Source organism: Branchiostoma floridae, chromosome 9 (genome assembly GCF_000003815.2).
Source record: "Branchiostoma floridae strain S238N-H82 chromosome 9, Bfl_VNyyK, whole genome shotgun sequence".
In the NCBI taxonomy this organism is placed as follows: domain Eukaryota; kingdom Metazoa; phylum Chordata; class Leptocardii; order Amphioxiformes; family Branchiostomatidae; genus Branchiostoma; species Branchiostoma floridae.
This window is the reverse complement of record NC_049987.1, coordinates 24,672,440-24,686,956: the sequence shown is the minus strand read 5'-3', so window position 1 is coordinate 24,686,956 and position 14,517 is coordinate 24,672,440. Positions and strand designations below refer to the sequence as shown.

At 39.5% G+C, this 14,517-nt stretch overlaps 1 protein-coding gene across 1 annotated transcript in view; it reads right to left on the bottom strand.

Annotated features, from left to right (window-relative positions):
* The window catches only part of LOC118422378 (dystrophin-like), a 102,740-nt gene that overhangs the window by 30,798 nt on the left and 57,425 nt on the right, over positions 1-14,517 (bottom strand). The window contains exons 4-6 of the mRNA XM_035829898.1: positions 10,044-10,136; positions 6,273-6,350; positions 59-243 (exon numbers count right to left, since the gene is read on the bottom strand). Of these exons, the coding sequence (XP_035685791.1) occupies positions 59-243; positions 6,273-6,350; positions 10,044-10,136 (356 nt within the window). The remainder of the gene's footprint in view (positions 1-58; positions 244-6,272; positions 6,351-10,043; positions 10,137-14,517) is intronic.

Genomic DNA, 14,517 nt, shown 5'->3' with positions numbered 1-14,517 from the left:
ACACACAGACTGGCACACACACAGACTGGCACACACACACACACACACAATAACTCACCCCTGAGTGGTTTGCCTGCACCAGGCGAGGAGAGTTTTCTCCAGGTTGCTTTGCTGTAGATCAGCCATCACGTCTTTCATAACATCCTTTACTTGCCAGTGGAGAATGATGCTCCAAACCAAGCCCAGAGTCAGCTTGGGGTTCCCGTCTACGATATCGTTGCTACTGATATTAACTAACTTTACCTGCAGAAAAAAAGTAAAGGGAGAGGGACATTTAGCTTGCATGTGCAACAATTTTTACACAAGAAGTTGAAGAACACTCCAGACCAACCCCAGAGTCAGCTTGGGGCTGCCGTCTACGATATCGTTGCTACTGATATTAACTAACTTAACCTGGAGAAAAAAAGGAAAGAGAGAGAGAGAAAACCATTCAACTTGTACGTGTAGTTTACAAACACTGTGTCATATTATACAAGAATGCTACAAAATCCAAACCCAGAGTGTGCTTGGTTTACTTGCAATAATGGTAAGGAGAGAAAAAGACAAATTTAGCTTGTTCAAGAAACAACTTTTATACCAGAACACTCTAAACCAAGCCAATAGTCAGCTTGGGTTTCCAGTCTATAATATTGTTGACTCACTAAACTTACAGATACAGTAAAGGGAAGGAGAGGTTTTTCTAGAGACAATAATAGAAAGCAGCAGCCCAAACATAGCCACTGATCAAAACAGTAAAGAGGAAAAGAAAGCAATGTTTGGGCTGTTTGCAACCATTAAAAGAGAGCGCAAAATAAATACATAATACAGGAAACCTGTAAAAGAACAAACATTCTCACTTACACACCAGAAAAATACTTCCACACAGCTTCCTTTTAACTCACCAGCTTCACAGACAAGACAGCCAGTACCAAGTGCAGGGTATATCATCACATCAATCCTCTCATATGCTTATACACGTAATACCTTACACTTGACCTTGTCATTACAAGTCCTTTCCCATCATAGCATGCTGATGTCTTCATGTTTCAAAAGGCCGCAGATTTTCTGATGAAAGTTGCCGATAACGTATCGGATCCCCACAAGAATTTAAGTATTCCGGTCAGATTGCGGGCAGTTCGTGGCTTAGGTCTCAATTTACTACCCATCTGTTTATGGGAGGACGAGTAACATATGGTGTGTCAAATGATGTTTCAGATATCGTCATTTGGAACACTGATGCCGTATATTTGATATGGCATCTAGTGCAATTTCTTAATGCAAACAGTTATTCGAAATGCACAAATGGTAAACTAGATGTAAAATTAGTGTCAAATGATATTTAAGACATCATAATTTAGTAATACTGCTGCAGTGTATTTGTTATGGCTAGGGCTGGGTACCGGTACAGAAAATTCAGGTCCAGGTCCGGTTCAGGTCCAGAGGATCAGGTCCAGGTCCGGACCTGAACCTGGACCTGATTCAGTATGACTCATATCAATGGTCCATTTCACTAAAAAGAAATCTGTTTGGTGGAGTATTAGACTCATACTGGCGTTTTAAAACCCTACAGCGCTAACTGCACCTGTACGATTGGCTGTAAAACTTGGTAAAAATTATAATAAACTCTACTCTACTTCACTCTTGTTATTTTCTTCCATCTACAAGTGCCAAAACGTGTGAATACCTGATGAAATAATCTGTTAATTTTCTAATCGGTCCAACATCCGGTCCACCTAATTTTTTCAGGTCCGGTTTTTCTGGACCGGTCCAATAAGAAAAACCGGTTTTGTACCGGTACGCTGTACCGATACCCAGCCCTAGTTATGGCATGTACTGATTTATTTTCAGGCAATTTCTTGATGCAATACACATCAAAAGCCTCGTAGATGTAAATTATTACAATGTTGTAAATCACCTTCATTCCCTGAGGTGTAAGCATTCGGTAAAAGATAACCTTTCCTCAATTCCTCAGGAATCTGATCTCTTGGTAAAAAAAGTTTGAAAATGCTGAGGAAAAAAAATCTATAAAATTTTGCATCAGGAACAGCGCTTTTCCAAGCTTCTCAGCTCTTGCCCTAAAGCTAAGGGCACAATCCGCCGTACATGGTTTTTGTCCGTACATTTTTTGGGAGGCCACGTCCGCCACGTTTTTCTGAAAACGTGGGGAGACCGGGAAGGACTGGCAAGAGCATGGATGGAGTGTTGGATTCCGTACGATTTCCTACGGAGGCAGTACTTCCTACTCACGGATCCCCAAAAATTGCCCACGTTTTGGCACATAGACAGCTCGTATTTGCACGTATGGTGGGTTGTGCCCTTAGATTAACATGCCACCAAGGAAATTTTTACACAGCTAACTCTAGGAACATGACACCATGTTTCACCCCAGCAGAAGGCTATTAGCAAAGAGATAAGCATGGCCTTGGACAGGGTCTGGCCTCCAGGCTAAGGGTAAGATGTATAGACCAACAAACTGCAGGAGGAGCTGCTTAGGTGGACATTGGCAAGACCACCAGCCCCTTCCTTGTGTCACAAGGGTCTTCTATAAATCCCTGGGGTCCAATCAGGAAAATGGAAAATTTGGAGAGAAGCCAAGTCCTGGTAAGAAGTTCTGAAGGAAGGATACTAGGTTTAACATCTGTGCTGTGCCTTTGGTTTCTATCATTTTAATTGCCGAAATTGCTGAGACAAGTACAACTGTCATTGTTTTAAGATCTGTGTGTGTTCAAAAGGAACGGAATCACAAAATACAGTCAAACCTGTACGAGTCAGGGATAAACAAGTCCACTAGCCCTATTGTCCAGGGCAAGTGAAAGTGCTGTTCGGGCAAGTGCATGTCCTACCCCACTTGTCCGATCGGGCAAGTAAGATTTTTCCATTGATTTTAGTGCAATTTTGACATACTTGTTACTTTTTACAGTCATGACATCAAGCAATTGTCTACAGAGAATTCCATTGCTGGAAGTGAAAATGCATATACTAGTAACAGTGACATTTGAATTTTGGGCAAGTGAAAAATTGGTTCGGGCAAGTACATTTTTTATGTGCTTGCCCGATAGGACAAGTGGATTTTAGAAAACTTGTTCAACCCTGCGAGTGAGCACCTCTACTTAAGGACCACCTGGTCAATGTAACCACTTTTTGGTTGTTTGTTAGATAATTTTATAACTGACACAACCATTACGAATCCTGTCTTAAGAAACCACCTGTCTATTTAGACCAAGTCCCCTAAGTGGTCTTCTTACGCAGTTTTAGCTTAAAAGCTTTTACTTAGGGTCCCGACTCAGACTTTTGTACAAAAATGCCTTGAGTTTTAATTAGTTAGAAGATTACTAGTACTTTGTGTGATTGTGAACAAAATGTTTTTGTCTGCAGAATTATTACTCTTTCAGACATTATATACAACCAAGCAGGAAAGGAAGTTGAGCTTTGCCAAAAAAATCAAGCCTTATCTTTTTTCCAAACCTACAATGCATTTACCTTGGCAGAAACAAAGTAACAAAGAAGAAATCGAACCACAATCGCTATATCCTCTTCCGATGTATCCGGTTCCCAAACAACATTTGCCCTAAATCCCAGGATAAGGTTCCCCTTTCGTCAGACACAGAATAACGTATCTGCACTTGAACTTGAATGGCTGCTACGATTACTTTCACAAGCCGTCGTCTATTATAGGCCTGAACAGTCGTTGTTACAATCCAGATAAATGGAGAATCGATCATTGGGACCACCAAAGGGTCCCCACATGTCAGAAGGATCGAACAATTCACCGGTGGTATCCGCTAGGCTGGTAACCAGTGTTCTACCCAACCTGAATTTTGTTTCCGGCCCCTGGATTTTTAATGGAAATTGTCGTAGGCTTCCATGTGATGGTCCAAGGGAGGTCTGGGAAGGTTTTGAAATCTGAAGACCCTCTGAAACGTTATTTCCAGCATTTTGAGGGGCAAATTTTGTCAGTAGAGTAGACTCAGCTTGGTTCAATGGCATTTGAGATGAATTTCTGGAGATCTTTGCAAAATTTCTTTCACATCTTTTCACAGTTGGTTTCCGTTTTATAGCTCCATCAGGGGGACAAAAATTAGTTGCAGAAGCAGGTTGATGCTTAGCAGCCTGGGTCAGGTAAAACACCCCTCCAAAGGAGAAAGGTTACCAGGCTAGGTATCCACTGGCAAGACACCAGGACTAAGAACCTCTGCCAAACCTCAGCCTTCGACTGCAAATTGTAAACGGCAGAGGAAATTGGATCAGAAATTAGATCTTGTCCCGCCATAGGAGCCAACCTCTTTGTCATTCCTGCCAAAAACCAAATCTTTACGAGACCTGGTCAATGCAATCTAGACAACAGCTCTTAAATGTACAGTACAGTTTGAAATCTTTGCTGTGTCTTTCAGTTTGTGGTTTTGTTGGTGACCTGTTACTGTGAACACAAATTGTAAACATATCTACTGTTTTCCATTGCAAAGTAACACTTAAGTTGTTACTTTGGCAAAATAAAAAATATTGCCAACTCGTCATTTTCATTGCACAGCAAACATCTACAAGTTCAAAGTTTAGTAATTTTGGCATCTGTGTTCGGATATTTGATATGTGATGCAAGAACATTCATGAAAGAAGATTAAACTGCACAAAACCCTACACAGCCATAGATTTGAGATGAGTTCCAATTTCTTCCAACATATTACTTCATTCATGATGTCATTTACAAATACAGATGAACTTTCATCCTAAATAAACATTCATGGCCCCATTTCCAGCTTAATATTCTTTCTTCAGTACACAAGCCATTTTGATAGAGGGTGTCAATCCTTCCAGCAGAACATTGGTTTATGAAGTATGAAAGTGCTTACTCAAGCAATTTGACATGGTTCACCTGAGCTATGTGTTCTACTTACATGAGGTATATTCAATTCCAGGTGTTGTGTGTATTAAATTTCAATTTAGGCAACACCAATTTAATTTTTTGGTTCTCACATTCAAAAAATAATGCTGAATTGCAAAACCAATATGAAAACTGACTCTGAGGCAAGTCTGAACATGAACTGATGTGTAGTTCTGCATGGCTTGGACATTCATTGACAAAAAGGGCTAGTTGCTGAGAAACCAAGCCCAGAGTTTAACAAGTTTTCATAAATTCACCTGTCCTATCGGGCAGGCAAAAAGTTTACTTGCCCGAACCAACTTTTCATTTGCCCGAAATTTAGGTAACATTTTTACATGTTTTTGCACTTCCATCAATCAAATTCTTTTATCATTGACACTTTTCCGGTGTCAAACAATGCTTGATGCCATGAGTATGAAAAGTAAGAAGTAGATCAAAATCTCACTCATAGAAAAACCTTACTTGCTCAATCGGGGTAGGTTATGCACTTGCCCAATCAGCATTTCACTAGCCCGGGAGAATCGGGCTAGTGGACTTGTCCAACCCTGCAAGTCTCTGAATTGACAGGTGGAGCATATGGCTTTGCCTCACCATGATTATTGATCATTTGTCAGAGTGTGGGCCCAGCTGATTTTCATCACACCTTTTCATCCGCTGACCTATTTCCACAGGCACTCAGGCCTGCACTGTTATAGACTTGTGAAGACATACAACACTAGGCCACTCAAGTTAATGTCTGTTATAGACTTGTGACTAGGCCACTCAAGCTGATGCATGTGAATGACATCTTTAACATGCACACATACAATTCATTTGAAAGGAGTTGGCTGACTTACATATATGATGTTGAAAAAAGCTGACGTATGGAAATCAAGGACTTTTGTTTCTGAAGTTGATTTCTGTCACTTATCTTAGCCATAATACATCTAACATATACCGTGAATCCATCTAATATCCCAGTAAGGAATTTTACCAGTTTGGGACAAAAGGAGTAACTCACAGCATTTCATTCTGGACTGGAGGTGGGAACAACTTTTGTTCTAGCTGGCCTCAGCACAGTAATAGAGCGATTGCAACAATGAAATTTCAGTGGTAACTGTAATTAGTGACCGCTAAAGTCACTGCAATGAATTTACCTTAGATCAAGAACTACAGTACTCAGTAAATATTGTAGTACTGTGATTGTCATTCTCTTTAAGCTGACATAAACACACACACACACACACACACACACACATACACACACACACACACACACACACATCAAGACATTATCTTGAGACTATGTTACGACTTTCAAAAGTTGTCCATCTTCCAGAAATCTTTAAGCCATCTTCTAACAAAAGCAGTAGAAGAAAGAGTACTCTCAAGATAGCCCAAGGCACAGGAAGGAAAGAGGCAGAGGCATACTCACGTTATGCTTGTCTAGTACTTGCAGTGCTCTATTGACGTTATTCAGGTAATGTACTCTCATACGACCCTTCTCGCGAGCCTGGAACACAAAATGAAATGGCAACACATTAATTCCAGCGGCAGGGACAAGCATTACAGATTGGACATACCATCTGTATCTAGCGCTCCTTTTTTTAAGCTTGTGACATATCTTTCCTTAGGCCACACTTATTCAATTTCTAGGTTCTCTGATTCATAAAAAATATTGTTTTGGGGCAAAATCAAGATAAAAACGGACCTTGATACACAAAGTATTAACAAGGGAATAAAACCAGCTCCAGGTTTGCCTCCCTGCCCTCCATTTTCCTTGTGAGCGCTTGCTGATTTTTTTGCTGAGAAACATCCGAGAAACAAGAAATTAAGACGGTATGGTCTAAGGGACATACCTTTCTCACCTGTCGAGATACCTTACTCACCTGAAGAAGTCACAAAAGTCACCAGATCCGAACCTGAGCTACAAACAAATCTTTTCCTAACATCGGAAACTAGATGAAGCGTAAGTCTTTACCTACAGCACACAGTATGCGCTGACACTCTGCATGACCAGGGAAACAAGCCGACGCAGCGAATCAAATGGGTGAAGGAAGTGAAATTGGGACCGCAAAAAACTACTCGTCTCCATATAATCCTTATTGGTTGTCACAAGCATCAGCCTTAACCGCCGACTGTAAAAGGGAACAGTGATATCTTCCCACTGCAATAACTTCAGGCCTAGGAAAATAATGCTGTGTTTCCTGTTTCTCGACCTATCCTAGAAAAACCTGCCGACCCTAGACTTTTATTGGGTGGACAGTGGAGTCACATAGTTTCTAAAATCTTTATTCAGCCAGCTTCCTATTAAAGTCAAAATACCACCTGTTATACATAATATAGCATAAATGTATCCACAGATCTGTAACCATTAAGCACAAAATTGAAGTTTGACATTGAAAATATAAGTGTCCTCATGCATTTGAGTTTGTTAAAATGTATTGTATCACTAGAGTTTTCGCCTATGTCTAAAAAAAAAAGATTAAAGAAGGAAGATAATCCCTACCTCCCGCCCCTACTTTTGTCAGGACTGAAACAGGAAACATTTTTTTCCTCGGCCTAACATTTACCCGGGGGAACCACTTTGACTGATTGCTGTGAGTGATTTCCTCATAATCTACATAAGGAGAGAGTGCAATAAAGGGATCCTCCACCTAATAACATTACAGTATATCAAGTCTCCGTGTCGGCACTTTGCAGGTCTGCAATGTTTCTTGGGAGTCGGGCTGGGGGTAAATCTTCGAGCACGGCGCACCTCAAGGAAATTACCGTAAATGTAGCTAGGTTTGCAGTTACAAACTACTATTTTCATGCACTCACGATGAAGAGGAAAATCACCATGAAACATTTTGTTCTGTCTTCTGTCATCTACCCCTTTGTCTAAACATCACATGTACGTAATACATATTGTACAGTATTATGATGTGTTGGATGCAACTGTTCTGTCCGTCTGCAGTACCCTTGTCAAATCGCTAGTTTCCGTAAAGTCATCATTTTTTCCATTCATGTAGCGATATGTGATTCAAGCGCTACAGCGAACTCAAAACTACCGCAAACACTCCATTTTCTCCTTACCAGGAAATTCAAAATCACTGAGATCGTAAATGCGTTTACAGTAACCGCTCTCTACATAGCCGATAAGAAAATTTACCTGTACTTAGTGATTTTAGGATCAAAAATTGATTCTTTAACACTTTATCAAATTTGTGGGACAATATCATCTGTTAATATTGAGGAATAAATCTTCATTGTAAAGCACAGATCTACTACATGACCTAAAGGCACTACAGTCAACAGTTAGATTTCGGTAATGGCAAAATCTTTGGCTCCTCTAAATGAGGTTATTGGAAATAACATATAAATAAGTCAATAGTGCTCGATACGGCTAGCGCCTTGGTAGTGCCGAGATTGCACCAAGCCAAAGAGGTCAATTTGTAACTGGTAAAATCTTGTTTTGTGCATGCCAATAGGAGAGGAACATGATTGGAATTTCTTGCATCAGCCATTCATTGTAGAGCTTGTTGTAATTTAGAAAAAGCAAGATGAGTAAACTTGCCTCGTTTTGAAAACTACAATGGGTGTAAATGCAGTACTTATCAATCAGCTTGTAGGCTTTTGACACCTGTCACTGAATATGAAACAATAAATCTAATTTGAATATGGGGAGTATTGTACAAAACAGCTTCAAACTGACATTATAAGGCCCAATTTACCCAAGGAAAATTTAATAAGCAATTCTAGGTATTGTATTTCTCTCTTTGTTGTTTTGCATTGTCCCTTCGTAGATTCCCTTTGTTCTCTTTGTAAATCACTTTCTTCAATCTTTTGGTACTCAGATCTTTACGGAATTTAACTTTCTCCCTTTTTCTCAGTTCAGACGTTTGCTCACTGCTTCTTTCACGTGTCTTTACCATGATTGTATCTCCATGGTTTCCCTTGTGCTCTTTGGATCTTTGCACCTTTCAAACGGCAAATTTACACCAGACATGGAAAAATGACCACATCATATCATCGGCTGCGTGGCGCGTTGGTACACCCGATCCCTCGATCTCAGAAGTTAAGCAACGCGCGGTCCGGATAGTGCTTGGATGGGGAACCAACCAAGGACGTCCGGATTGCTGTAGCCTCACGAAAAAGATTTCCACGAAATCATCTTCCGGGAAGGACGTAAAACGGGGGTCCCGTGCTCGAGGAGGTGCCTCGACCACGTTTAACAGCCTCATTACTCATACTTGGGGTACCTACTGGCTGGCAAAATACACCAGATGATTATTAGCATTTTTACATCAGACAGGTGTGAAAAATGACCACATCATATCACCAAACTAAACAGTACTTTATCACGGCTTCATGAACTGCCAGTCTGAACCCATCTGAAAGAACTGGGACAGTTTGGGATCCGTTAAGCCCCAGGAAAGTGTTTTCATACATCTGGCTTTCCTAGCGCCTGGAATGTGGGACAATTAGTGCTGGAACAACCAGAATGTTGGAATCTGGAATTCCTTAATTGCTATGAGGGTTTAGGGTTTGTCTCACAAAGGATGTTAAAATGATCTTGTTGTCTTTATGATGTCAGTCTTTCAGATTTGCTGGTTTGACCAAAGAAACTGGTTTGTACAATACTCCAAATATTCAAACAAAATTTTATTGTTTCATAGTTGCATCAGGTTTTAAAACCTTGTTTTTTTCTGTTGTACAAATGTTTTGACAGTCTTCTTTCCTATGCTGTCGTCCTCAGAGTCATATAACTTTTGTGCTAAAGGTGTAACGTGAAACTGTGCTATTGTGAGGTAGTTGTTATGTTCTCAACCGTTAACATTAAACCTTAATACCGCTACTTCTCAAATCAGCAAGGAGAAGCAGGGGCAACATTAACGTTGAACAACTATTTTTCTACGAACACAGATGAAGTTTACAGTGTTGAACAGAAACGGGGGAATTGGGCACTTTTTTTCGAGACCCACTTACGTAGGCAGGCCTAGTGCGTGTTCCACGAGTTAACAACAGAAATGAGTTTGATGCCATCGGAAAGAAAATCATTCAAGCTTTCTATAGATATATAATATATTGAAATCGATGCAGAAACAACAGAAATATGATCAACAGAAGTTGATATTCCAAACTTTTTGTGTTGAGTTTAGATACAGATACGGCTATTTTAGAATGACTAATTTTTCTACAAACACAGATGAAGTTTACTGACCAATTTAGTTCCACAGAGGATCTCCAGCAGGCTGAGAAGTTTGGTTCCATCTTTCAGATCTTCAAACAGTTCACGAACCTGTTGGCCTTCAACCTGCAGAAAAAAATAAAAATGAAAATTTTATTAGATTTAGATTATTGCTTCTACAATATGATCAAAATGCATTTTCCAAATCATCATTAGTACAGTACTAGGCATTCAAAGTTTCATAGGACATAAAAAGACTACAGACCACTCAAAAATCATGACCACAGTATGTCCTGAACACATCACATCAAAACCAGCAGCCCAACTGCAGTACTATAACAAACTGCTAGGGAGCCCAAAATCTAATAAAATTCCAAGGTTTCGTGCAACTTCCAAGACCTGCCCTTTCACCAAATATGAAGACAACCTACCAATGCTAAATTCTACACAATGTACTTATTGTAGAGTGTAAAATGTACTTTTAAATTACTTATCATGGTGCATCATACACAGTAGATTTCTACATTTATACTCAGAGCATGAAAGTTATTACCTGAAGAAAATTAACTCTCGAACATACGTAATGAAGACTATCCTATGGGATTCAACAATAAATTGACTTCCAATCTTCTTTTCCAGTCAATTAAACTCAACACTTCATTAACTTTATGGGTCCTCACTTCTATGTTAATCCCACCATATAAGTTATAACCACAGAAGTAATCTATTTTGAAACATTGCTAGGATCTACTTGTAATATCAATAAGAATCTCAGTGTTACACTGTTTTAGAGGGTATATAAAGGAAGTCTCATACATAGCCTTTTAGCAGCAGTAGGGTATTGCGTTGTTACCCACTGTATCTAGGGCAGGGGATTCAAACTCAGGCCTCTGGGATTCGAACTCAGGCCTCTGGGATTCAAACTCAGGCCTCTGGGATTCAAACTCAGGCCTCTGGGATTCGAACTCATGCCTCTGGGATTCAAACTCAGGACTCTGGGATTCGAACTCAGGACTCTGGGATTCAAACTCAGGACTCTGGGATTCTAACCCAGGCCTCTGGGATTCTAACCCAGGCCTCTGGGATTCGAACTCAGGCCTCTGGGATTCAAACCCAGGCCTCTGGGATTCGAACTCAGGCCACTGGGTTCTGGGCCAAACACATTAACCATTAGCATTAGGCCGACTGGACCTGACACTGTTTCTAACATACATCAACCAACAGAACCTCACACTGTTTCTAACATACATCAACCAACAGAACCTCACACTGTTTCTAACATACATCAACCAACAGGACCTCACACTGTTTCTAACATACATCAAATACTTTCACTAATACAAGTCTTTGTTTTCACAACAGGAAGAGATATTGGACCATGACTTCTTTTCACGGCTGATGTATCATTTGGGTCATTGTCCCACTGACCATATTATGATAACATTGCAGGGCTTCAATATATCGGGTGCATATTGCACTTTTGTTCACCCAAAATTACAGCAGTGCGCCTAGTTTTTTAGTTTGAGTTTAAGTGCACCAGTACATCTAGATATTTAAGTTGGGTACTCTTGTACTATTGGGTACTATATAGACTCTGTGTGTGTATAGAATTTTCTTGATATGAAGTGTCGGAACAAATAATAAACCTTTCATGCAGTACTTTTCCAAAATGTTGAAGTGACAAGTAGCCATAGAATTGGGACTTATCTATCTTGTGTAGTGCAGCCAAAATGTTTGCTGTGTGCCTTTACTTTTAGGTTAGGTGCCCCAAATGAATTTCAAGCCTATAAATTACTTATGTAATTGTCCTACCAACCATTAGGGTAAACACAAGCACTAATGAACCAACGCAATCATCAACACAAACTAATTAATTATACACTTTAATTTCTGCAATTAAAAGAGAGCAGCTCATCAGGGGCAGCAATCCCAGATCTAGTGCCCGAGGGGCAAGCACCCGGGCGCCTCAAATTAAAGGTAAAGTCAGCCTAATGAAGTGTGTTATGATCATTATAATAAAGGGATTCAATCCTTCCTTTCTTCCTTCCTTCCTTCTTTTGTTCTTTCATTTATTTTCATTTATTTCTTTCATTCGTTCTTTTTCATTCATTCATTCGTTCTTTCATTTGTTCATTCATTCATTCATTCCATCTATCTATCGATATGATTGTATTTAATGTAAATAGCTATTTTCCCCTAAACTGGTCCTCTTGGAAGAACGGCCTAGGTTGACAGGGCATTACCAGTATAAATAAAGGTTACTACTACATAAAGGTTACCCACCCATGGCTCATTTGTACCAATGCAACAACCCTTTTCCACTACTAGAGAGTCTGCCACTGCTGACTATCCTAACATTTGACAGATCACTCAATAAATTTCATAAAGAATGAATCTTCATTATGAGATGATATCTCTATCGCAAATTTAACACCACTGCGAACACTCCATTTTCCCCTCACAACGGAATAAAATAAAAATCACTGCAAGCTTACATTTATCTACAGCATTATCTGTGTATCAGTGCTGGGTGCTGACCTATGTACCGAAGGGTGCCACAGTGTCTAGTACTGGATGCTTTTCATCCTGCTTTAGATAACGTGTCCTCAAAATATATCCTGGCCTCAGGACAACTTCTATATAAGTCTTCTTGTGTGTGCTCAAAGGACTATAGCAAGAGTAGGACAAATTTTGCCTTAATAATCATTAATGCAATATATTCGACCCATAAGACCTTTGATACAGATGTGTTATGATGTGTACCCTGTTTAACCTTTCTATTCCACCTTGGACTAACCCCAATGCTGTGTCACTACTTGAGATTGTAACTTTCTTTGTCAGTTTGAATTTGAAAATTTCAGAGCTGATGTCAAGGCTAGCTGTTTGCTATTTAGTGTATCATCTTTATGTCCTTGACTTCCTTCATGATAGATCAAAAGAAATAAACCTTGCCTATGAAAGTATGAATTATGTTCTCTTTGACTTCAGCTGAAGTCTATTACATTATTCTTTCAGATGGAGCACTGGAACATTTCTTGATCTTTTAAAAGCCTAGAGTAAAGCACAATGTGTATAATACATAGCCAGGCAAACAATCTTGCAAAGGTTATCTGTTTTTTTCTCTCATGTTGTAAAGGACTAGAAGTCAACTGGGGCATACAAATAAAAGCCATGGCTGTAGTCATTCATATTTTCTACTTAATATGTATTATTCTTCCAAACGGCATGATGCAATTGACCTTTTCTGGATCCTTTCAAAGATTAAAATGAAGTTCATGTGTAGTTATTCATAATTCAACTTGCTTTGTATCATTCTTTTTTAAATGGCACAATTTGGAACTGACTTTATTCTTGATCCTTAACAAAGTGAAGTTCACGTGCGTATTAGGAAGACAAACAGTTATGTAAAAGGTTCAGAATGTTTTTCCTTTTTTTTCCCAACCCGTTGCTTACATACAAAGGTCAAGGTTTCTTTCTAGCCAAAAAGAAATGTATCATTCTTTCAAATAGCACAATGGAACTGACGTTTCCTAATCCTTTAAAAGCACAGACTGAAGTGCATGTTTGTCTAACAAAGACTGGCAAACAGTCTTGCTGAAGGATCAGATGTTTCAGCTTATGTTTTGAAGGACTGTATGTCAAATTTTGAAATCCATGGCTTTGCTTTATATTCTCTTGATCCCTTAAAAGCACCAAGTGAAGTACGTGTGTATATTACGCAGACGGACAAACAGTCCCGCCAAAGATTCAGATGTTTCGGCTTTTTTCCCCCCACTTGAACGAGACGGACAATATTGGTCGAACCTTCACACGTTTTCAGGCCAACCAAACAGCGTCCCAGACTACTCAAACAGGCACCACTTCCCTGTAACCAGTCATTTCCACGTAGTGTAAATCCTAGAACTAACACAGTTATATGTGCCATATTTTATAAAATACAAGCTCGCTTCCAATAAGAGATAAATTTGAAAACTTTACTACTGTTACTTGTACTTAACTGTCTCCAGGACCCGTCCCTTCATCCCAGGATGGAAATCCACTTGTTAGAACAAAAATTTTACCACTTCTGCCAAAAGATCTGAACCTCATGGTGACATGTAACCGATGAAAATGCATTCTCGTAAGCTTAAACTGACAGATTTAACACCGAAAATTAACAACTTGGGCTCCAAAGTAATGAGTAGGATAAGCAACATTTTTAGGCCTGAGACCGCCAATCATATCCAGAAAGATTCAAGAATTTAATCTTGTATAATAAATAAGAAGATGGGCGATCATATATTCAAGAACAATGGACAATACAATATTCAATTGAAGCGCTGAAGGACATACTTACACTTATATTCATAAATGCTACATACAACAAGTGAACAGCTTGACGACACATCTACACTACACTCTGAAGGACACATTTACACTTAGCCTATTCTCAATATGCCAAATGAACAGCTTGACACATGCGAACCGCTGATCCCACTCGGTGTTTTAAAAGTGCATCATCTCAGAC